Source organism: Embiotoca jacksoni, unplaced genomic scaffold (genome assembly GCF_022577435.1).
Source record: "Embiotoca jacksoni isolate LCO1_2020_lvr unplaced genomic scaffold, fEmbJac1.0.p SCAF_13, whole genome shotgun sequence".
NCBI lineage: Eukaryota > Metazoa > Chordata > Actinopteri > Embiotocidae > Embiotoca > Embiotoca jacksoni.
The window spans coordinates 11,286,581-11,309,053 of NW_027185263.1; the positions used below are offsets into that span (position 1 = coordinate 11,286,581).

Sequence of the window (22,473 nt, forward strand, 5' to 3'; positions counted from 1 at the left end):
TGAGGACAGTGGAATGAAACGATTTTGTCTGTGAAATATTATGTAAGAGGCTTGAAAACAAATCTGAATCTGCTTGGCTGTATGCAGAGGTGCAGTGGGACCTCGAGAAAAGGAGGTTTGGTTTATAGTAAAAATAACCACAGCTGTATCAGTGTACATCAGAGTCAATCCTGTAACAGTATTTCATGTAATCTGTCATCCTCACTGCAAACATCTATGACTTTAGCCTTTAAAACAGAACTAAACAGAACAAAAATGCACCAATTTAACACTTTAGTTGACATGAAGTGTGAGCTTCACAGCAAACACAAATAAAGTAAACACATAAGTGCAAATTGAAGCTTTGTCAACAGGTAAAAAAAAAACCTGCTTGTCAACTACGATGACTGCTGCAGTCTGGAGAAAGACTGCCTGCCTGAAGCATACAACCGACACAGTGAGGCATAAAAAGACTGCGCATTGAAAATGTCAGCAAAATTTAGGCTAGCTACTTAAATTAATTACTTCAAAAAAATCTGCTTCTGTGACTGCTTCACTATAATATTATCATTATTAGAAATGTGTCTTCATTATGGTGGCAAAATAATTGGAAGAACACAAATCTTGAAATTCAGTTGTCGGTTCTCGATCTCTGCGATACCACAAATTTAAACCTCAGGGGCAAAACTAAGTTTTATTTCTCTTCTTGTTGAGACTGTTAATTGCTTGTTCTCACGTTTAATTGGGGCGAAGCTGTTTGTCAATTTGGAGCCGTGATCACAACGTGCAAATGTAGGTCTCGTTTTATCGGCCTAATTGAAGGTTTGCCAATTACTTTGACACATGGCAACATTTTAACCTTACACAATGAAAACTTTTCATTTTGAGCCGCATCCTTGGGACTCCTCACGTTACCACATTAACGGCTTCGCGATAGTTTGAAACGGATATATCTACATCAAAAAAGAAACAAAACAACAACAACAACAACAACAACAACAACAACAAAGATGGAAATTAGGAATAGCTGTGCAAAGTCCCAATTTTTTTGATTGACGCATGGTCACGTGGTCCCAACTCCGCCTTTCGCAGCGCGTTAAGCCCCGCCTACCTCTGGCAAGTGCAGTGGGCAGTGGTGAGCAGCAGCGGTAGCAGGGCCCTCCCTCTGTCTCTGCAGATAAATATTCGCAGCCTTCTGTCCCAGGCATGGATGACGGTTGCAGGGAGACATGGCAGTGCGACATTATACTCTCGACTTCAACCTCTCTGCGGCAGGTAAGGAGAGCGCGAGCAGCGACTGAACACAACCAGGACGTTCAGGTTTCAGTCGCTGCATCGGGAGGGAGGAGGGAGGGCTAGCTGGCTAACCTGCTAATATTAACCTGCTCGTCTGTAATTGCCCTTCAAAACAAGCGACGTTCAATTGATTTGGTCAACACGTGGCTTTTGACGGCGCGTCCGCGTGGTTGACGTGTTTCACGAGCTGGGGGGGTTTAAAGCTTTAAAGCTGAACGTTGTTGCGGGTTTAAATGTCATCTGCGCGGTCGCGTGTTGTTAACATTACACATGATCGTATCGTGTGCTCGGTCTCATCGCTGCGGACGAGCGGCTCGACACCGTCCGAGCTGACGATGCCAATAAAGTTGTGTTTGAATCCTGCGCTTGTCTGTCGCACAGGAAGTGGCGCGTTTTCCGCCATCGTTGTAGTTTTTTTGGACACGTTTGAAATCCAGTGGAGAGCGAAGGCCGACGATGAGGCTGGTGCAAAGCGAGACGGGGGAAGTTATGTCGGCCTGAAGCTTATTATTTAAATTAGTCACCGATAATATGATGATTAAGAAATATTACAATGCGTTATATTTAATAAACTGATTGTGTGTTTTGTAGGTCGAATCTGAATCTGATAAGTTTAAGCTGGTACAAACGTGGTGGAGGAAAAAAAAGTGTCTCCTCTTCCTTCTGAAATGAAGTCGGGCAGAAGCATAAAGCAGCATACCAATCCTGTAAAACAGGATCTTGGAAATCCTGCTTATCTGATGAAATGGGGTGCCGTGAAGTACAAATATTATTTTTAATGCAAGACAGTGGTGCATGGTAAAGTACATTTATCCATATACAGTGCATCTGGAAAGTATTCACAGCGCTTCACTTTTTCCACATTTTGTTATATTACAGCCTTATTCCAAAATGGATTAAATTCATTTTTTTCCCCCTCAAAATGTTACACACAATACCCCATAATGACGTGAAATAAAAGTTTTTTTTAAAATTTTTGCAACTCTATTAAAAATCAAAAATGAAAAAAATCACATGTACCTAAGTATTCATAGCCTTTGCCATTACACTCAAAATTGATCTCGGGTGTATCCTGTTTCCACTGATCATCATGAGCTGTTTCTACAACTTGATTGGAGTCCACCTGGTAAATTCAGTTGATCGGACATGATTTGGAAAGACACACACCGTCTATATAAGGTCCCACAGTGGACAGTGCATGTCAGAGCACAAACCGAGCCATGAAGTCCAAAGAATTGTCTGTAGACCTCCGAGACAGGATTGTATCGAGGCACAGATCTGGGGAAGGGTACAGAAAAATGTCTGCAGCATTGAAGGTCCCAATGAGCACATTTACCTCTGTAAATGGAAGAAGTTTGGAACCACCAGGATACACAACGTGAATAATAGTGAAGTACTTTCACATCACTTCGAATGAACTTTTACTCGTCCTAGACGTTGCTGGGGTGCTACGTTTATGTCGGTAAAGGATCTGAGGACGTTTCTCACCACCGACGCAGAGAACGTTCAAAGGAGGCAGGTTGCAGTCGTGTTTGTTTTCATTGTCCCGTCCTCTGTCTGTTCCCAGTTGACTCTGCTTCGACAGTTCCTGGTCTGCTGTCCATACTTCATGAGCAGGAACTGACAGAGACGGTTCATGACACAAATGGGCATGGATACCTTGCTACATTTGTAGGCAAGAATGGCCGGTAAGAGAACAACACTTTTAAACTCCTAAAATAAATCACTCTGGTTTTAGATTTGTAGGCGTTTTATTCATTTTGTGAAATACCTCATTGCTTTGCGTCTCTTTTTGTCTTCGCCGCTTAACGTTTCAGGCTCGTCATTCTGCGTGTGCACGCTCGTGGGTTGGTGACCATTGATCTGCAGTGTTACGAAGAGGATAACATTGCACAGCTAGACAATGTAAGTGATTTTTAAAATACACAATACTAGCAAGACACAGGAAGCGCCACAGTGTAGCATTTCACGTGTATTTACTAACGTTTAAGTTTGCCGGCGGATATAATGAATAAATTATCACTCAAAAGAATTACAATTTGGCAGCAGTACACAAAAGCAGACCTTGTACAGTTTGTCCCGGGGACGTAAACGTTTGTGCCCAAAAAAGATTGCCAGGATTACATTGAGCATCTGCAAACGACTTTTCTTTCTTGAACAGTTTTTGGATGTGTGACAGGCACGGGATCCAGACTAGTGTCTGATGTTGTTGCCTGCCTACTAGCTTCCTTCACCCAAACATGCACTTTCTTGCCCCTAATTGCTGCGGAGCATCAAGTACAAACATGCAGAGCTCGGTCCAACAATATGGCTGCAGTAGTGTTCACTGGCTGTGTTTTGGCGTGAGATTGCCTCCCGTGCAGCGCCACGAATTATCCGAAAAGATTGGTTGTGTACTTGCTGTTCTGGTGTTTCACTCTCCGTTCTTTCTCCACAGCTATTAAATGCACTGGAAAATAAGCTCAAAGTTCTCTTGAATGGCAATATTACGAGGATTAAAAAGTGAGTATCTGAAAACGAATGGCTTCGCTCATGTTTTGGAGGCTGTATGTGTTGCAGCTTGCACGTTGCAGTAACATTTTAAATAACTACATTGTTCACTCTCTGACCTTCAAGGCTCCCAGCCCTCGTGCGAGGAGCAAAAGTTGACCGCTACTGGCCCACAGCTGATGGCAGACTGATGGAGTACGACATCGACCGGGTGGTATATGAAGAGGATTCTGCGTACCAAAACATAAAAATATTGCACTCACAGCAGTATGGAAATATCCTAGTGCTCGACGGGGATGTTAGTAAGTGTTTCCAACAATGCAGGTCATGGCACACAAGATAAAGTCAGTTTATATGACTGTTGGTGACTAAATGATACTTTGACCGTGCAGATCTGGCAGAGAGTGATTTTGCCTACACTCAAGCCATCACCGGTAATGGGAAAGAGAATTATGCTGGGAAAGAAGTGCTGATATTAGGAGGAGGTGATGGAGGCATCCTCGCCGAGTTGGTCAAACAAAAGCCAAAGATGATTACCATGGTGGAGATATCCTTTACGTGTTCTGTTCTCCTGAACTATTTTTATGCCTCGGCATCTTGTTATCGGGCCGTCCGTGCATCAGTCCCGTTCATAAGTCAAAAATTCATACACTGATAATGAGAACATTTACCGCAAACGTCAAATTAGTGACGATATTGTCTGTGACATCCAAAAAAGTGTTTTTTTGCACTTTCATGGCCATCAATAAATGCCATAACTCAGGAACAGGAGAGACTGTGACCATATTTTACATTTGGTCAGATATTCAATTGGTGACACTAATCTTGGGTGTCCACCTTGAAACTGGTGATTGTGTGATCGCATCCATATTTGAAGCATCATCTGCTGTCAAGGCTGCAACTGTGTTTAATCAAAATCACCTTTTATTGGCCAAATTCCTTCAAAGTCTTCTCTGCATATATTATATACGTCCGGACAGATACGGATGTAAACTGCAACTTGTCGGTTGAGGCGTACAACCGTGAGGCAGTAATTCTAGTTATTCCTGTATTGTGACTTTTATTAAATGTGTTTATTTTTCCTCAGGCAGTGTAGTTTTCTTCCACACCGTTTTAATGTTTGTATGTATTCACAATGCTGAACCTGACTGATTATTCCTTAACAAAGCGTCTACATTGACCAGAAGGTGATCGACGGTTGCAAAACGTACATGAGAAAAACTTGTGGCAATATCCTCGACAACCTGAAGGGAGACTGTTACCAAGTGAGTTCTGAGTAAATGTTGGTGTTACTGCCGCAAAATCTTTAGTCCCTCTTCACCAGCGTCAACTTTGGCGATCCAGAATAACCAAGTTGGATATTAATTGGATCTGGGTCATTTTTTTCCAATAAAAGACAACAAACAATGACATATTCACAGAAGACCAAGAAAAGTGTTCATTTCAAATAATCCCCTTGTCTCTTGGATTACAGATACTAATTGAGGACTGTGTTCCCTTGCTGAAGAAATATGTCCAGGACGGAAGGACATTTGATTATGTAATTAATGACCTCACTGCAATCCCAATATCCACCGCACCAGAAGAAGGTATCTATCTATCTTTGCTGTCACATTGTTACATGAATCCATCCCGGAGAAATAATTGTTCATTTCTGTCGGATCCTATCTGTCAACCTTTTGTAGACTCTACATGGGAGTTCCTGCGTCTCATCTTAGATCTGTCAATACAAGTCCTGCATCCCTCTGGGAAATATTTCACACAGGTGAGTTTGATAAGTTAATATTGTTATGGGTAATAATATAGGTCGGATCTGACAGTTGTTCAATGAGCATCAACTTAGAAGAAACATAGGGGGAAAATATTTAAAATTTTATAGACCAGCCATCCCCCAAGACTCTAAAGCTTAGTGAAACTGCATTTTCAGAACATTGTGTTGAAACGGGGTGTTTGGGCGGGAAAACATGGCAGTTAAACCATTTGAGGTTAGGGAGGTAATTGAGTTGTATGATGAGAGGGATGTAATTGTTTAAGCTTCAATATAAAATGTAGTTGCATATGAAACCAGTCAATAAGGGAAGAAGTCAGTTTTACTGTATCGTGGTTGAGCATTGGAACACACCACTATCACTTAGGTCTCCGGTTATGGCTGGAAATGAATCATTGGTATGTGAGTCTCATGGCATTTCTTTATCTGGTACTGGTCATCAGGGTAACAGCGCGAATCTGACAGAAGCACTGAGTCTGTATGAGGAGCAGCTGGCAAAGCTCTCGTGTCCCGTGGACTTCAACAAAGAGGTGGTGTGTGTGCCCTCCTACTTGGAGCAGTATCCTTTTATCTGGTCTACTTGTTAATGTTGAAATGAAGGTCAACGACCACATCACAGTGACTGAATTCATTTAGGTTAAACTTAAGTTTTAAGTGTGGGTCAAACCCAAGTATATGGCTGCACCATGAATTACAACGCTACAGGGCTTTTAATTGAAATGGATACAGGAAGTTGTGGCCTTCGGACAGCGAGTGGCGAATCTTTATCACTCACTCATAGACTTCCGGTTTAACAGGGTTGGCCTATAAACCTTAGTGTTTTTATATTGTAATACTTGACTCATTGAATTTTGGAATTTATTTCGGTAGATTTGGCCCTTAAGTCTATTCTTAAAAATAACTTTGTACTCAACAAGTGGATTTCTGTGATCTTTTTGACATCTCTGATTGCCTGAAGGGCCAAACTTGGGTTCTCGTTTCAGCACAGAATTATCCATTGAGATGCTGTTGTGTCCAGTCCTTAACTCGCTGTATCAGATGGGTTTTCTACACCACATGGAAGAAGTGAAGACCTCCAGTTTTCTCTGCTTGAATTCCCAGCAGCTGGAATGTGAATGCTCCTATTATTTCCTCTGCAGCCTTAAAGGTCTGCTCAGACTGAACTTCATGAAAATTAGATGCAAAACAAAGTTTGGATAAATGCATTATTTAAATTTGAGATCACATTGAAATAAAGTAGTTCCTGAGTGAGTTGTTTGTACTCACACAGGCACACTCTACTATCACATCTGTGTCCAACATTATTGAAGTACACCTGACTGACTGCACCTACCTTCTGTCATGTAATTATCTGATGGCTGGGCTGTAAAACACTCCGACCTATTTCAGCCATGTTGGTGTGAATCAATCAAATTAAATTCAGTCTCAGCATATCTTAAGTGACTCTACGACTATTTTATCATCCCCTCTTCCCTTCTCTTTCTTCCAATGTTTTGCGTTTTACAATTGTTTGCTTCAACTCAACAGTTGTATTCCATTCATATTACTTGATTTGAAATGTCCATTTGCATGTACTCTGAAGAACTGTTAGATGTTGAAACACTGATTTGATACACTGATAACATGGTGTAACTGATCTTACCATAGGCGTGTGTTCTCTTGTTTTTGTTTTTTTTCTTTACCTTTGAGTTGTGACCTGAAATCGTGTGACTGGCTAATGAGTAGGCTCATTCTGCCTGACCCGAGTCGCTTTTAAGCTTCTTTTTTTTGTTTGTTACTGCCACTCAAATGTGATCCGATTCTTTTCAGGTTGTATCGAGGCGATGCGATCATGCCCAGTGAGACTGAAGTGTTTAGGTCCAAATGTGTTTTAAAAGGGAAACAATTCCTCCATGTTAATGCCACCTCTGTGCTTGTGCTGTTTCTATGTTATGTTTTATTAGCACCTTTGGTTTCTCCTGATATATTTTAAGTCTTTTAAGACTGTATTAGGTGCATGTAAAGGACGGTGAATGTAGCTTGCATATACAGTACACAGCACATTTGATCAACGCTGCGGGACATTTATTTATTCATTTTAATTTCACCAAATGCTGTTCTGTCCTACTTGAGATAATTTTGTGACCATCTACAATTAAAGTGTTTTGGGGGAACATGTATTGACTGTTTAAGTTAATTTTGTTAATTCCAAAAAATACACACTGGTTCAAGCTTTGAATTGTGAAGGTTTCTAGCTTTTTTTTTTTTTTTTTTTGGTCTTATTTGAGCTACCTTTTTGGTTATGAACAAATTTTGAGGACATTACCTTCAGACCATCACTCTTTCAAAGCCAAATGAATGAAAATCATTTCTCACTGCTGCTCTAAATTGGACCATTGCTTCCTCAGTTCTCATTAAGTTATGAGCTGCTGCGCATCCTTAAAATATGATAGTTTAATAAAAAGGATGAATATGTTGTGTAAACATCAAGTTTCATGTTCAATCTAGGCTTTTGATTGCCCATTACAAGTCATTTAACAGATTGACAGTACATACATTATTCTCTATTAATAACATTATATACAAGTATTTCAAAATAGAGCCAGTAAATAGACTGTCCTGTCTAGGTCAGGATGCTTGTGGGTTTCTGTACTGTCTGTTGATCTCGTTTAAGACCACATCCATACTGGGATCTTCAGCCGCTATGATTGTTCGGTCTTCAAACGGGCTCCCTGTAACACAGCCCTGCAGTCATTATTTCTAATAGCTTAGATTTGAGGCAAACAGTTTTATAATTTTTTTCAAATTAAGGTAAAGATAGTCAAAGAGCTGCAGTAATAAATAAAACATTGTGGGCAGACTGAGTAAATCGTGCTGTAAAGGTTTCATGTCAACAATAAGTGTATGAGTAGAATAATTATCAATTTATCTGATTGTCACTCAACATGACTTCACATCTCAGTCAGTTGGCTGTGACAATCACAAAGTTAAAATGTCGTCACTCACCAGTGCCATTAATCTGCTCTGAAGACTCACTGACGAGAAAAGAGGAAGTTCTGGATGAGTCGTCGTTACGTGAGGTATTCGAGGAATTAAGAGATGTTACTTTGGTCAGTGATGACTTCTTCACTGTCTTCTGTGTTGCAGTGCGACTCCATTCTGTGAAAATAAATTAGTTTATCATCGTGCATGAAATGGACTTGAATCTTTAAATTTGAAGGAGCTGATGTTCTGATTCAAAGGAATCAGAAGCCAAACAAAAGAGTACATGAGTCTGAAGTGTGTGCAGGTTTATAGGCAGACCGGAACAGCTGTGAAATGTAACGTGAGCATTTCTAACCTGAGTTCTCTGCTAGTCTCATTTTACCACAGCATAGGTAGGTTCTCCACTGCCGCCTCACGTTCTCCTTCACCGCACAGTGGAACACAAATATAAAGAAACCTACAAAACAGAAAAACAGCTGTTTACAGTGTCATCGGTTTGGACATATTGGTATTATCTGAAATAAGGAAATGAGACGATGTCATAAAAAGTGTGACTTATTCAGGTGACAAAATGAAGGCAAACCGTTAAGATATTCTACAAACTGTCTACTGCAAACATCAATTACAGTTTAACAGTCAATTTTCCCTTTAAACCTGACTTACTATAGATGCTTAAACTACACACAAACATGCATCTAGTTATACACTGAAATAATACTCGTAACATTTCAGATGCCCTAATTTCCGTTCTATTCTCAAATCGAACGATTTCAGTAATCTGGCTAAATACTGACATGTTTACAGGCTGTGTTAATGTTACACTGTCAAACCTCAGCAATTACTTTGACAACTGTAATGACAGGCAAAGCTACACAACAAAAATCATTAGATTTACTGCATATTAATAACAATCTACAGTGTAAAGCCATATAAAACATACATCAACAAGTTGACCATAAGTGGGGGTAAATAATCCAACAATAACAACAATAAATAATACTGAAGCAATTCCTTTTCTTTGCTGGTTCTCTACCCATGAGTGCTGGGTTATGTTGATTTTTGGTATGTACAAACAGAAGTTGTAAAACACTGACAACGTTCTTCTTATTGCTGTGGAGTTTGAAAGATGACAAAAATAACTGTACCTATGGTTTTCATGGACACACTACATTGTCAAAAGTCATATATAAGTAAATCATAAAAAGATGTAAGCTGACCTTGCAAGGAGTTAAATATGGCAAAGAGGTACATGAATGGCAGGTTAACAGGCCCCCAGGCAAAAAAGGCAAAACCCCATGAGAGGCCCAGGAGGATGGTTATCCCCACCAGGCTGCGCACATCCTGCAGTGTGGTGCGGTGATGAGCATTGTGAGGGTTCTGCCTCTTCATCCGACCCAGCTGGACCATCACTACAATAAACATGCTGAGGTTGAAGAGGAAAATGACACAGAAATAGGCAACCACTGCCACGTAGAAGGCAATGTCATTTTTCAGCCAGCAGCTGTGGGAGAGGACAGAGATGGAAGAGAATTAAAGGGTTAGGTGTTTTTCTTTTGTGCTGGTTTCATTTTATGTATGTTGGCATTTGTAATTTTTTTTCCTTTTGTGTAGAATAATGTGCATAAAAGGGCAAATAAGCCATGTGACAGATGACTCACAAGTCATCACTTGTGCCATCAGGAAACTTTCCATAGGAGACAAGACCGTAGTTGTCTTTGTCGACTGCAATGACGATGATGACCACGATCATCGGGACTCCCCAGCCCACCAGCGAGAACTTCAGCATGTAGCGGGATATGTAGTTGTTGAAGACTTTGACGAGAGCCAGGTACATGTGGACAGCCTCGAGTCCCATCCAGGTGAAGGTAACTAGCAGGAAGTAATGAAGGAACCAGGCAGTGGAGATGCAGAGGCCCACGGCTTCTGGGTAGAGTGCCAGCCATGCGTCCACCAGGAAGACCAGGTTCAGCATCAGCAGTGCCAGGCAGAGCTGGATCAGGATCTTTGATGGAATGTCCTTTCGCAACTTGCTGCACGGTTGAAATGGTTTAAACAACTTAAAAGACAGTGGCAGACAGCTCCAACAGTAATTTAAATGTTAGAGGTGGATCATATATGTTATAGCTCTTAATACAAACCCAAAGGCTAAGTAGGTGAGGAGGGTGATAGACAGGAAGACGGCAGAGATTCCACAGCCAATATATGTGATGAAGCTGAGGATGGTGGCCTGGGTACGGCTGATTTCAAGCTGTCTGTCCAGATCCTGGATCAGAGGGAAGCCATAAAAAAGACATCGTACTAATGTTTTTTTTCTAACCAGCAAGAAAATATATAACAAATGATTTGTTTCTTACCAGAAGGATGGCAAAACTGGTTAAATGGTTGCAGCCACAAACTGTCTCATCGTCTGTGCTGTTTCGGACCGAACAGCCACTTGTATTCCAGCCACCTGATCCGTCTGCCGGCAGAAAACCCAGTGAACCATATGTTCATAGTTTCTTTCTTTGTCACCTATATCTGCCAGACACTGTTAGAAAACTTACCGTTTGATGTAAAGTCCCAGAAAACACATGTTGCCACAAAATTAGCCTGCAGTTTGTAGAAAATGACACAAGTTTGAATCAGTTGAGAGTCTAGGATTGTGCTTTTTTTATGCATTGAGTGACAGCTACTACAGTATATTACGGCATTTTTGTGGCCTATCTGTATTTAAATTGCACCTGCACACAACCGTACAAACACACATGTTTAGATGGATATTGACCCCTGTTAATGCAAATATCTGATACAGTTATTTTACCACTTGTGCTATTTGATGAGGCGTTTTGGTTTTTGGTTTGGTTTCTTCAAACGTGTCACCCAAGGCCTCAGGTAGCAAACCATCAAACAAGAGCTTTTTAAAGACAAAACGTCCATATATCTAAGGAAACATCCATTCCATACGATTGGCCAAAACTGGACTTACTGGAACAGGCTCTGTGTTTCTCAGGTGAATTACAACCTCGTCCTGCAGTTCTGTGATTGACAGGTTGGCCACAGTCGTTCCCAGGATCCCACTAATAAGTTTGCGTTCTCCCATGGATTGGTCCTGCGAGGTCATGAGGATACAACTCAAGTTGTTACATTGAAATACACTGTTCAACTATAATTTAAAGTGTAGCCTATCGTTTCCCTTTAAAATACTAAATGAGGGATATAAAATTAAAAACACAGACGCAGTCTTGTATTGAAATTCAAAAGAGATCTGTTTATCCCAGTAAGGATGTTAGTTGAATGAAAAAACCTGGAACACAGTGCTCCTCTGGTAGAAGTTGAACTGGACTCTGGAGGCCAGCTGCTGGTCCTCTGAGGTTAGGTCCTGTATTAGAGAGGGGGGTAGCATGATGGAGCCCTGAGGGATGGAGGAGTCAGCTCTCACACTCCTTTGCAATCTGGGATCCCCACGGACCTGCAGCACACATGAGACATAGACAGATAGATTTGACTCTGTTTTTATTATCTGGGGCACCCGACATCTGTCGGCTAGAGATCACTATCAGCTGTTGCAACGCAGCAAGGACTCAACTCATTTCTTCTTCCAAAAAGCGTACAATGTACAATGACAAGTGTAATCCAGGGATGTACCCATAGAAATAATTCTGAAAGTCATGTTCTGAAGAAAGGAAGTAGGTTAGCAGCCAAAAGTTCTGACCTTAGTTCACCTCGCTGTATTTTTATGCAGAAACGGGTCACAAGACAAAACCACTGACTTTCTCTTAAATTCTATGTTGTATTTTTATCATATTGTTTTCTGTAAGATCTTAATAATAAAAAAAAAAGAAACAATATACTACATAAATAATGGAGATGAGTAAAATATCCAACTTTAAAAAACAATTGTGATAAAACAGCAAGAAATGGAAACACTCAGTTGAGTTACTGTACTTACTTATCACCACTGTTAGTATGTGTCAACCTAAAATATTTCATTTATTTCCATTGTTCAGGCTTCCACACACTGTTCATATAACTCTAAAACACCTTCACTGGTGTAAAATATGTATAAAATAACTTGTGTCCTGCAGGTTTCTTAGTATCATGTATAATGTGATAATATAGCCCATCAAATAAAATACTAGAATCATCATATACCTGCACATTGTTGGGGTCTGAGATGGAAAAAAATGTTTCCTGAAAGTTGGTGCCATCTACTGGTTTCACAGAAAGAGCCACAGCCGCAGACAACAGAGTCTCAGCCTCCTCCCCAGCGACCAGCTTTAACCCCACTGTATCAACAATCCCTATAATCCTGATTAAAGAAAAAAAAAAAAAAGGAAATTAATTAGCATCGTGCAAAATAACAATCATTCTAATATGTACTGAGCAGTTTTAGTTAAACCAGTAGTTCTTGGAGTGTTGGAACATTTGCTACAGAGCAGCAAGAAGCAATAAGGTCCAGTGAAAAAAGATAAATATAACACTACTATTATTATCACTGTTATGGGTTATTTCTATGAAGATTATCTTGATCTTTGCACGGCATGTGATGTATTTTGTTATCAAGTTATCTGTACAAAGGTTAGTAGTGTCCTAAAAAGTTAATTATCATTTCAGCATTAATGTGAACTCACAAATAGTCTGAGAGACCCCTGTGGAGAACAATTATACTCCAGTTATCTCAGTTATTATGTGCCTCCAGGTTACACAGCTTGCAGTAATATTGTCATTATAGAAAATTGTGTGATGTGTAAAAATGGTCAGGATTTCCTGAATCAGACGGTTTTTGAACGGTGCACAATGTGTCCGAGATTGTGAAATGAATGAATGTATAACCTGTTGGAGGAGTCAGACAGTGTCTCAGCAGAAGCATCCAGCAGATTGCTGACGATGTGGACGGAGGTGTTTCCCAGGGCCCGGCTGACGGTTGGGCCGGACAAAAGATTCTCCAGCTGAGACACCAGCTGATCCACCTGGCTGGAGTTCAGGTTGGACACGTCTCTGGTCAGCTCAAGCAGTGCGTTGGCTTGACCTTCAGCTGCAGTCAAAAGAATTTGAAAGGGACAATATAGTACTGTGATGATAATGTAAATGTTGCAGCAGAGTTGTGCAGAGTGCTGAGGTGGTACAACACCTGTTTCATTGGTGGTTGGACTTTCTGTTGGGGTCCCAGTTACAGATTCATTTGTGGTGATTGTGGTGGTGTTTTTTGTCACAGTTAGAGTGGAAGCAGTGGTTGTGCCATTCAGAGCTTCTGTTGAGTTCTGCTGTGCTGTTGTGTTAATTTGTGTTGTTGTGTTTGTTTGTGTTGTGTTCATTTGTGCTGTTGTGTTTGTTTGTGTTGTTGTGTTTGTTTGTGTTGTTGTGTTTGTTTGTGTTGTGTTCATTTGTGCTGTTGTGTTTGTTTGTGCTGTTGTGTTTGTTTGTGTTGTTGTGTTTGTTTGTGTTGTGTTTGTTTGTGCTGTTGTGTTTGTTTGTGTTGTTGTGTTTGTTTGTGTTGTGTTCATTTGTGCTGTTGTGTTCATTTGTGCTGTTGTGTTTGTTTGTGTTGTTGTGTTTGTTTGTGTTGTGTTCATTTGTGCTGTTGTGTTTGTTTGTGCTGTTGTGTTTGTTTGTGTTGTGTTCACTTGTGCTGTTGTGTTTGTTTGTGTTGTTGTGTTCGTTTGTGTTGTGTTCATTTGTGCTGTTGTGTTTGTTTGTGTTGTGTTTGTTTGTGTTGTGTTCATTTGTGCTGTTGTGTTTGTTTGTGTTGTTGTGTTTGTTTGTGTTGTGTTCATTTGTGTTATGTTTGTTTGTGTTGTTGTGTTTGTTTGTGTTGTATTCATTTGTGCTGTTGTGTTATTTTGTGTATTTGTTGTGTTCGGTGGGGATGAAGTCACATTTACAGACATGCTGGCGCTGTTTGTTTGTATAGTTGTCACATTCAGGCTGATTGTGGTAAAAGCCCGCTTGGCAAAACAGTACTGGTCCAGCTCCAACACCACATTCTTTCCATGTTGACTATAAAGAAAAAAAAGAAAAAAGTAATTTTAGTAAAGGTTTTTGCAAAAATTTGACATCAGATGTTACATTTTGATCTGCTACAAAACAAACAGCTTTTAAAAGTAATTACCATCAGGTTAAGTGAATGTGTAAAGATACATGCTTTGTTAGTGCAGAGGATATTGATCTTGGAAGATCATACAAACCAGGTGAGGTTGTTAGACTCTTTTATCTCTGTACAAAAGTTTGCAGGCTTCACGTTAATGTCAGCCCATATGAGCTGTGATTGCAGTGGATTATCACTGACATCCAAATCTCCACAAATTGCTGTTTGAAACGGAAGACAAAACACAAATACGTTTTACAGGACACAGCAGCAAGTTTTTTTTATTGCTATATGAACTGACATTTTGTTAATGGATAGTATTCATACCTGCTCGGATTACAAGCCCATTGTAATAGATTTGTTTCTCAGACTGAAACACATTCATCACAGCTGCCGCCACAGAACAGACAGGAACATGCCGGCCAAGGCCTAAAATCACTCTGCAGCTTTCAAGACTAGAGTGCAGAAATCATAAGATGTTAGTTGGTGTTTGAATGAATCAGATGTATCAGTTCATAGAGATGTTTTCCCCACAAACATATTGTACTGAGACTCACTTTGTTTCTGTGCTTCCACAGACCACATTGGCATCCTGAGTAGAAATTTCCATTTTAGTCAAACTATTTGAAGTCATTATAATAAAGTAAAACTTTAGAAAAGGTTTTGAGATTCTTATGCAAATAAAGATAAGGTCTCCAGAACTCTGTTTAGACATGAAATGTTCATAGGAGTGTCACTAAAACAAATATCATCACACCGCACTTTATTTGGTGACAACTGTCATCACAATATATTTTAACTATCAGTTCAAGTTTCAGTTGCATTTCTTCTGTAAATAACTCGGCTGCTAACTATAATCAGTTAAGTAATTTACACGAAACAGTAAAAGCTCGATTTCAGAGTTTTTTAAAATATATATATATAGATGTATAGACTGCTGACCTTGGCAGGGGGCACGTCTAGTTACATTTTGATTACGTTTGTGGTAACAATTAGTCAAAAAAGTAACAGTATTCCCTGAAGTTTTAGTAGCTATGATAATTGTTTGGCAGCTGATTACCTTGTATTCAGATGCAACGGTGGACAACGGACATGAAACGCTGTAAAAAACAAAAAAAACAAAGCAAAGGTTTATTTATTTTTTTATTTGATAAAAAAAAAAAAAGTATTTCTTAATGTAAAATCTGATTTCAACATGCTAGATAAATTGGCAAAACTTACTTTGTAAATGGAGGGCAAGATGGCTGCTGTGTCAGTTTAGAAACCTGTGAACATTCATTAAATTGTTACTTAATGCGATGAGAATCAATTTATGCAGTTTAATTTAAGACAAACCCTAAAACATGAACTCGGGTATGTGCTGTGCGTAAGCGGGACGTTACCAGGGACGAGACATACAAGAAGTTCATCTCCGGATCTCGTATGTAAATTTCAAAAGTATAGTATGCATCTAAAAACAAAGAAACGAAATTAACTTGCAAAAAAGCCTTAAGATTGATTACTTAAATAATATCATAGTGGTTTTGTTTGGTGATAAAATACTAACCAGATCTGTTGCAGTAAGCAGAGCAGCTGCAGTTGTTGATGTCTGAAACAAAGTCAAAGCATATTGGTTTACGGCACTCAAGTACTGCAAGTGTAGACAGAATCATGGCAGTTTTCCATGCAGTATTTAACCTCTTTTAAGAATGTGTCACGAATCTTCAAAACTGACTTTCTCCGAATTTTTGGCTCTCTTCATATATTTTGTTTACTTTTACTGCATCTCTACAGAGCTCAATCAAGTTGGAGAATTTGTACGCAGCAATCATCAGATCTGATTAAGATGGAGGGGATCTTTGTGTTGCCAAATCTGGAATCACAAAAGATTTACTTTGTATTTGGCTCTGGTTTCTTTCAATTCTCCCTCAGCCTCTGCAGTGAGTACCTCTTTCTGCCAGATAAAGATATTTGCTGCTTAGGAGCTTTGCAAAATCAGGCAAAAGATTCTTTCTTTTTGTATATAGGCTTTACAAAGCTTTTGTGCATGACCCCCCTTCATTTCTCCTCAGAGTGATGTCTCAGCCATACAGCACATCTTTGTGATGAGCTCTGTATTTCTGCACATCTTATTTACCAACAAAGTTTGTTTGTACAAATGGCTCCAGAATAAGTCTTGGTTGTTCTACATTTTAGGTCAGAGTGATGTAACAGTTACATGACGTACTGGGACATCGAATGTAACCGAGTCATAATTGATAGCACTGATTTCAACTGTGTGTTTCCTGCTGTTGCAAGTCAAAATGTCTACCATGAAAAAGGTCTGTTCCTTTGTTTCTGCTTTGTAAACTCATCATGTAGCAGTAATGATACAGTCCAGTCGACAGAACAGATATGTGTTTACTCTTGGCAAGCATACATTTGGACACATTTCCTTTAACATTCTGGATTATTGTTCCAATTTTAATTCAAGCTGAGACACATAGTTTCAGTTTAACTAAATGAAAATGTTCAGAGCTCACCTGTACCACAGATTGTTGAATTGCTTGATGGAACGAAATGTGCAGGCAGAGAGTCTTGACTGTTGAAAGATAACCATATTTGATCAAAATTAAGCGTGTGGCACGTCCCCAACAAACACAGAAAATGTTAAAAGAAAACTGCAAGAGTAATATATCATGTTGTAGATGGTATATTACATCTTTGCTTTTTAATGTTATTTGATAAAGAAATTGGGGAGTTAAAAAAAATAAAAATGGGGCACAGTAAAAACCAAACATCTTACCATGTTGGACCAGGTTGACCAAGATAAATACAACTTTTTGCCTCCGTTTGATTGCTGTTGCACTCATTTTGAAGCTGACCTGTTAAACGACATGAGATTGATTGCAGCGTGCAATTTCATTGGAAAAGTAATTGTGTATTCCAGAGCACTATGCAACACTCACTCAGTCGATCTGCCTTCTTTCCCACCACGTGGATGTCAGAGGAAGCTTTACTGGCTGCACAGAGTGTGCGGAGGATGCAACACGGAGCTACACTCTGACTCAGCCGCAAGGTCACAGAGCACTTGGTGTTTCTGGAGTATCACAGCAGTGTTAACACAAACAGATTATAAAATACACTTGTTTCAGTCATTTAAAATAGTCTATTTCACTCACGTTATTGCCGTCTTGATGACACATGACACTTCCATCCCCTGTTGAAACAAATCAGTCTGACTTCACGTAATCTTTGTAGTCACACACTGCAACCTACAGATACAGTTAAATCATTTACCTGAAACAGGCCAGTTGAATTGTCATTACTAATCCCACTGAAAAATAAATTAAGACAACATTAAGACTGAGTGGCACTGAGTCAGTTCACTAACTTTATGACTCCTCTGTAATTCTGCTACTGTTTATCCACTGTTGTCCTATTAGAGATAAGCATTTCTATGGTTTTATGGCAAAAGTAAATCATGCATGGTGTGGTTCAGGAGGATCTTGGTCAATAAATGGAAATTCAGTTTTGTAATTGCCATTCAGACTTCATAAATATAAAAGATCCATTAAGGAAAAGTTGTACCCAATGTTTGAGGGGGAATCTGTCACTTGCAATTTAAAGTTTACTTTCATTATGAATTCATTATGATAGCAAAGCAGTTTCAACAGCAGCATACAACAGAAGAAGCTGAACAAAAGCATTGTGTTCATTACTTCCTTCTTCTAAAAAGTGATCAACACTTTATTTCATTCATTCCTTCATTTTATATAGTGGTTGCAGTGTTACCTGTTTTGCGTCACATTGCCACTAACATCCTGAGTTTTGTGTTGCTTGTTAGCCTGATTTGAATTTGTCCGTGGTGGAGTCTCCCCTCCCCTGTCAGGTATCGGTGTGATCATGCTGGTGTTTAGTACAGAGGTGGTCGAGCTGTTGTTCTGGGTCGTGGCTGCTACGATGATGTGATGTGTTGTCGTTGTAGTTGTGTTGTTGCCTTTTAAAGCTGTTGAAGTTGCAGCTGTAGTTGTATTATAGCTTTGTAACATTGTATCTACTGCGGCTGTCGTTGTGTTATAAGTTTGCCAAGTGGTTGCTGCTGCTTGTGTTGTTTCATTTGAGGTGCTTGCAGATGTGATTTGTGGAGAGGTGGGTGCGGCGGTGGTTTCTTGGAGGTTTGGAGAGCCGCAGTACTCCAGCTTGTTTTGGAACACTTGGGTGAGCTGAGGACAAGAGCATGATGCTATTTAAATTACTCATAGCATATAAACATCACACATCTGGTATTTTAGTAAGCACATGTCAACAACCAGTTTCCCTACACACCCAGGCAATGACTTCAGTTTCATCCTTCTCCTCTCCGGTGACATTCACAGTGACGTCAACAAAGTAGAAAACTGCTATGGGAAGAAAAGAGAGATTTTAGAGATGGTGAAAATCAATGCAGCAGAGACACAGATAACTGACATGTAGCAGCTTATATCAAGGGAGTGAGACGACTATCAGGTTTGGTTTACCTGAGGTCTGTGCAGTTGTAGGAAGAGGAAGAGTGGATGGAGCTGGAGAGGTTTGAAAACATGAACCATGACCTGATTTGGGGAAGAAAAGTTAACAATTTGCATAGAGCGAATGACAAAGATGACATTTATTATGTCCCACAGCCAAACACTAATACTGTACTATACTGATAGACGTTGGACTAGTTTCAGTATAGACATTTGAATTTCCTAATCTTCTATTTAAATTCCACATGGGGTGGGGATTTTGTAACTGAATATAGATATAAGAATACACACAGAAAAAAAACAAAAAAACAAACAGACATCCTGTAATCCCTGTAACGCATGAACAACAAAACAGGGCAATACTTTTGACAGCTTTGATTCCTAAAAAAATGCTCTCAAGTCTCAGATCGATGTGGCAGTCACCCAAAGCTGTTAAGACACACTTTGATTTCCTCAGTTTTTTCCTCTTCTTCGTATTTTCCACTGTCCTCGTCAAAGAAACTACAGTACTGTGAACTTTGAGAGAAGTAAACCATACAGCAGGCTGGACTAACAGGTTAGAGTATAAATTAGGAAGGAATTTAACACACTCTTGTGTGTGTGTGTGTGTGTGTGTGTGTGTGTGTGTGTGTGTGTGCGTGCGTGCCAGATATTGCAGTTTCCAAATAGAGGTGCAGAGTTGTTGTTCCAGATAATGAACCAGATGACAGGTGCCTCTGCTCTATTGTCTGCCAGCAACCTTATTTCAACTCTCATCCAACATAGCTGATGTCACAACTTACCTGCCAGGAGGACGACAAGCAGGTGTATCTGAAGCCAGTTTAGATATCTAACAAAGGAACCTGGCCTCTTCACTCTGTAATATGAGATACATTTATTGACACCATTTTTTTTTTTTTTTTCAAATGAGAGGTCATGGTTTCACTCTATTGACATTTTGAAACTGGCAGGGGAAAAACTCAGAATGAGTCACACAAAAAACTTCTCAAGCAAATCCTGAACACCTCTTCCGATCACACCCAAATGCCTGTAATTATGTCTCAAAGATTTTATCTTTGGTTCTGATGATTCAGTCTTTACTTATTATTTAAACAGTACCAACACTTGACAAATAACATTAAACTATATACTTTTAAACTCACTTACTGAAAGAAAAAGCTGAAGTATGATTATATAACAAAAAGGAAAAGAAATGTTGAAAGACATTTTCAATTGATCTGAGGGTCAAAAGTTTAAAATAGTTTAAAGGAAGTGATTTAGACATATCTGTGTATCTGTGTAACAAACATAAAAAATAAACCTGGCTCGAACAGACCCAGCTGTGATTTCTGACAGAAGCAGTGATCCTAATTAAGGAAGAGGAGACACAACACCAAAACCAGCCCCACAACTTTACCTGACACGGGGAGTAAACATGTGCCGGCGTGAAAATCCACCTGAAAAAAGTCCGGGAGCATTCATAACTTCGTCTTCATGTTCATGGAACATAACTTCCCACTGGTAAAATACAAACAAAGCTAAACCACAATCATTACATGGAAATTTAGTTAAGCCTGACTAGTACTGTTGTCTGTGTGTTGAGTAAGTTCCCTGTGACTTTGTCATGCAGAATCAACAGCTGACACATGTGGCACGCCTCTGAAACGTTAACCTCATCAGGTGGATGTCATATAGTCACTTTAGCATGTCTCATTCAACAACTGCCAACCACCTGAAGAGGAAATTGTTTGATCGTAGAATAGATCAGAAAAGGCTCACTGTGCTCTGTTGTCTGGTGACAATTGATTGTACACCACAAATTCCCCCGTAGGATTTTAGAGGGGAAGAGATTTGTGTGTTTCTGCTTTTGCTTGACAGCAAAGGTGCGCTTTGTAGGGTGTGTCCTAACCATGTGAGTGTGCTTAGTGATAGATGTGACTGAAACAAATGTTTCCATGGTAACACTACAGACCTCAAAGAGCCCTGACATTGAGACATTTACTGTTGTCAGAGGAAGTCATAAACAATGATGTCTGTCATGTTGTGTACCTGTTTTTCAGGATTCTGAAGGCAGGCAACTTTCCGTCACACACCTCCACATTAACACACACACACACACACACATTCATTTCCTTCATTGTTGCGCGTCTTAAGCCTCTATATAACCAGGTGAACACCCTATAAAATACAGTTATATCCTGCAGGAGTTGGCGTGGGTGTGGGCAGAACACAGACATTTTTATGATTGCAAGTTTGTTTATATGCACCAAGAAAATTATGATCAAGTACACTGTTATAAAAGTGTCCAAATAATAATAACAATAATAACCTCTTTTTATAGGCAATATATTAGTGTAATGAATGAAAAACAGCAGGGACTGCAGCCTTCCTGCAGGAGAGGTCAGAGGTCAAACAGTCAGTGGGTCCATTAATGGATAAAAAGACAAAATAAGCTACTGTATGAATTCATTCCTATACAACCAGGCCCTCCATGTTGTTACTTCTACTTTACATAAAAATCTCTGTGATCTGAAAAGCCTTAAAAATGACTTTATAAACACTGAAAGAGTAAATTGTAATCCCTTAAAAGTATACTTATGTGTTTACAGGTCCCGAATAGATTTGATGCTTGTTGTACTTGAAGACTGTTGGTAACATGACCGCAAAGATGGGACCAGTAGGTAATGCACAGGTGTATTTATGATGGCTCAGTTCCATTAAGTTGCCCAGTGCACCATGACAGCGAACTAATGCAGGAACTCCCCTAAAAGAAATGGAGCCTCATTAAAACACCTATGCTTTCCTTAAAATGACAATTCAAAATATCTGCCGTGAAGAAGGTCTATTGAACCAGGGAAGGCAATCACATGGCCAAAATTGAAGATCAACAAAACCTAAGAAATAGCTCCAAAAGTAACCTTCATGCTGAGAGCTAGGAGGAAACATAGCTGACCCACAAGTGATAAACTGGAAACTATTCTGACCGGGGACTTTATAAGAATGAAAATCTAACTACAGTTGCCACATCTGTCAGGGAGCCAACAGGGTTGTTGACATCTACACAGCCAAGTAGTATGTGGATTGTCATCCATGCTTTGATAGTCTACAAAGGAAAACTACCTCCGAGATCATGAGAAAAGACTTTTCCCTGATACGTATGAAACGGACAGACTTTCATCTCAGGGCCCATTCCAACCTTGTGGTAAGGAATTTAATCTTTTTGTAGACTGTTGGGCCAGAATATGTATTCTGGCTGACATTGACAATTTCAATATATTTAAAACTGTTGCAAACCTGATGGGGTTCAACCAAACCTCACTAGATCCAGACAGGTCGGTGTCAAACTTGAGATGCCATCCACAAACAAGAATGTGTAGAGAAGCACAGAGGACAGCACTCAGACAGCCCGTATATCTACCCCCATCTATAATATACTCAACATCACTTTATATATAAACTTGCCTTGC

The 22,473-nt window shown here is 39.7% G+C and overlaps 2 protein-coding genes across 2 annotated transcripts; one reads left to right on the forward strand and one right to left on the reverse strand.

Moving 5' to 3' along the window:
- The first annotated feature begins 1,091 nt into the window (after positions 1-1,091).
- Positions 1,092-7,690, forward strand: sms (spermine synthase). The gene is made up of 11 exons (XM_069146470.1): positions 1,092-1,254; positions 2,843-2,963; positions 3,093-3,180; positions 3,713-3,777; positions 3,892-4,067; positions 4,158-4,312; positions 4,941-5,030; positions 5,240-5,354; positions 5,451-5,530; positions 5,977-6,092; positions 6,572-7,690. The coding sequence occupies exons 1-11, from the start codon at positions 1,209-1,211 to the stop codon at positions 6,600-6,602; spliced, it is 1,083 nt and encodes a 360-aa protein (XP_069002571.1). The 5' UTR covers positions 1,092-1,208; the 3' UTR covers positions 6,603-7,690.
- LOC138196437 (adhesion G-protein coupled receptor G2-like) lies at positions 7,271-14,762 on the reverse strand. The gene is made up of 14 exons (XM_069146469.1): positions 14,662-14,762; positions 13,608-14,473; positions 13,310-13,511; positions 12,629-12,785; positions 11,781-11,945; positions 11,463-11,585; positions 11,041-11,086; positions 10,852-10,955; positions 10,636-10,760; positions 10,156-10,527; positions 9,715-9,998; positions 8,853-8,954; positions 8,519-8,671; positions 7,271-8,244 (listed from the first exon to the last, which is right to left on the reverse strand). The coding sequence occupies exons 2-14, from the start codon at positions 14,362-14,364 to the stop codon at positions 8,141-8,143; spliced, it is 2,694 nt and encodes an 897-aa protein (XP_069002570.1). The 5' UTR covers positions 14,365-14,473; positions 14,662-14,762; the 3' UTR covers positions 7,271-8,140.
- Between the last annotated feature and the right edge of the window lie 7,711 nt (positions 14,763-22,473).

Bases quoted from the DNA above. Each gene is read 5' to 3' on its own strand.
- sms (XM_069146470.1), top strand. From the start codon at position 1,209: ATGGCAGTGCGACATTATACTCTCGACTTCAACCTCTCTGCGGCAG. The intron at 3,778-3,891 runs GTGAGTATCTGA...CTGACCTTCAAG, and splicing joins AATATTACGAGGATTAAAAA to GCTCCCAGCCCTCGTGCGAG. The intron at 5,031-5,239 runs GTGAGTTCTGAG...CTTGGATTACAG, and splicing joins TGAAGGGAGACTGTTACCAA to ATACTAATTGAGGACTGTGT.
- LOC138196437 (XM_069146469.1), bottom strand. From the start codon at position 14,364: ATGTCTGTAAATGTGACTTCATCCCCACCGAACACAACAAATACACAA. The intron at 11,586-11,780 runs GTTTTTTCATTC...ATGACCTCGCAG, and splicing joins AGAGGAGCACTGTGTTCCAG to GACCAATCCATGGGAGAACG. The intron at 8,672-8,852 runs GTTAGAAATGCT...TTATTTTCACAG, and splicing joins GAGACTAGCAGAGAACTCAG to AATGGAGTCGCACTGCAACA.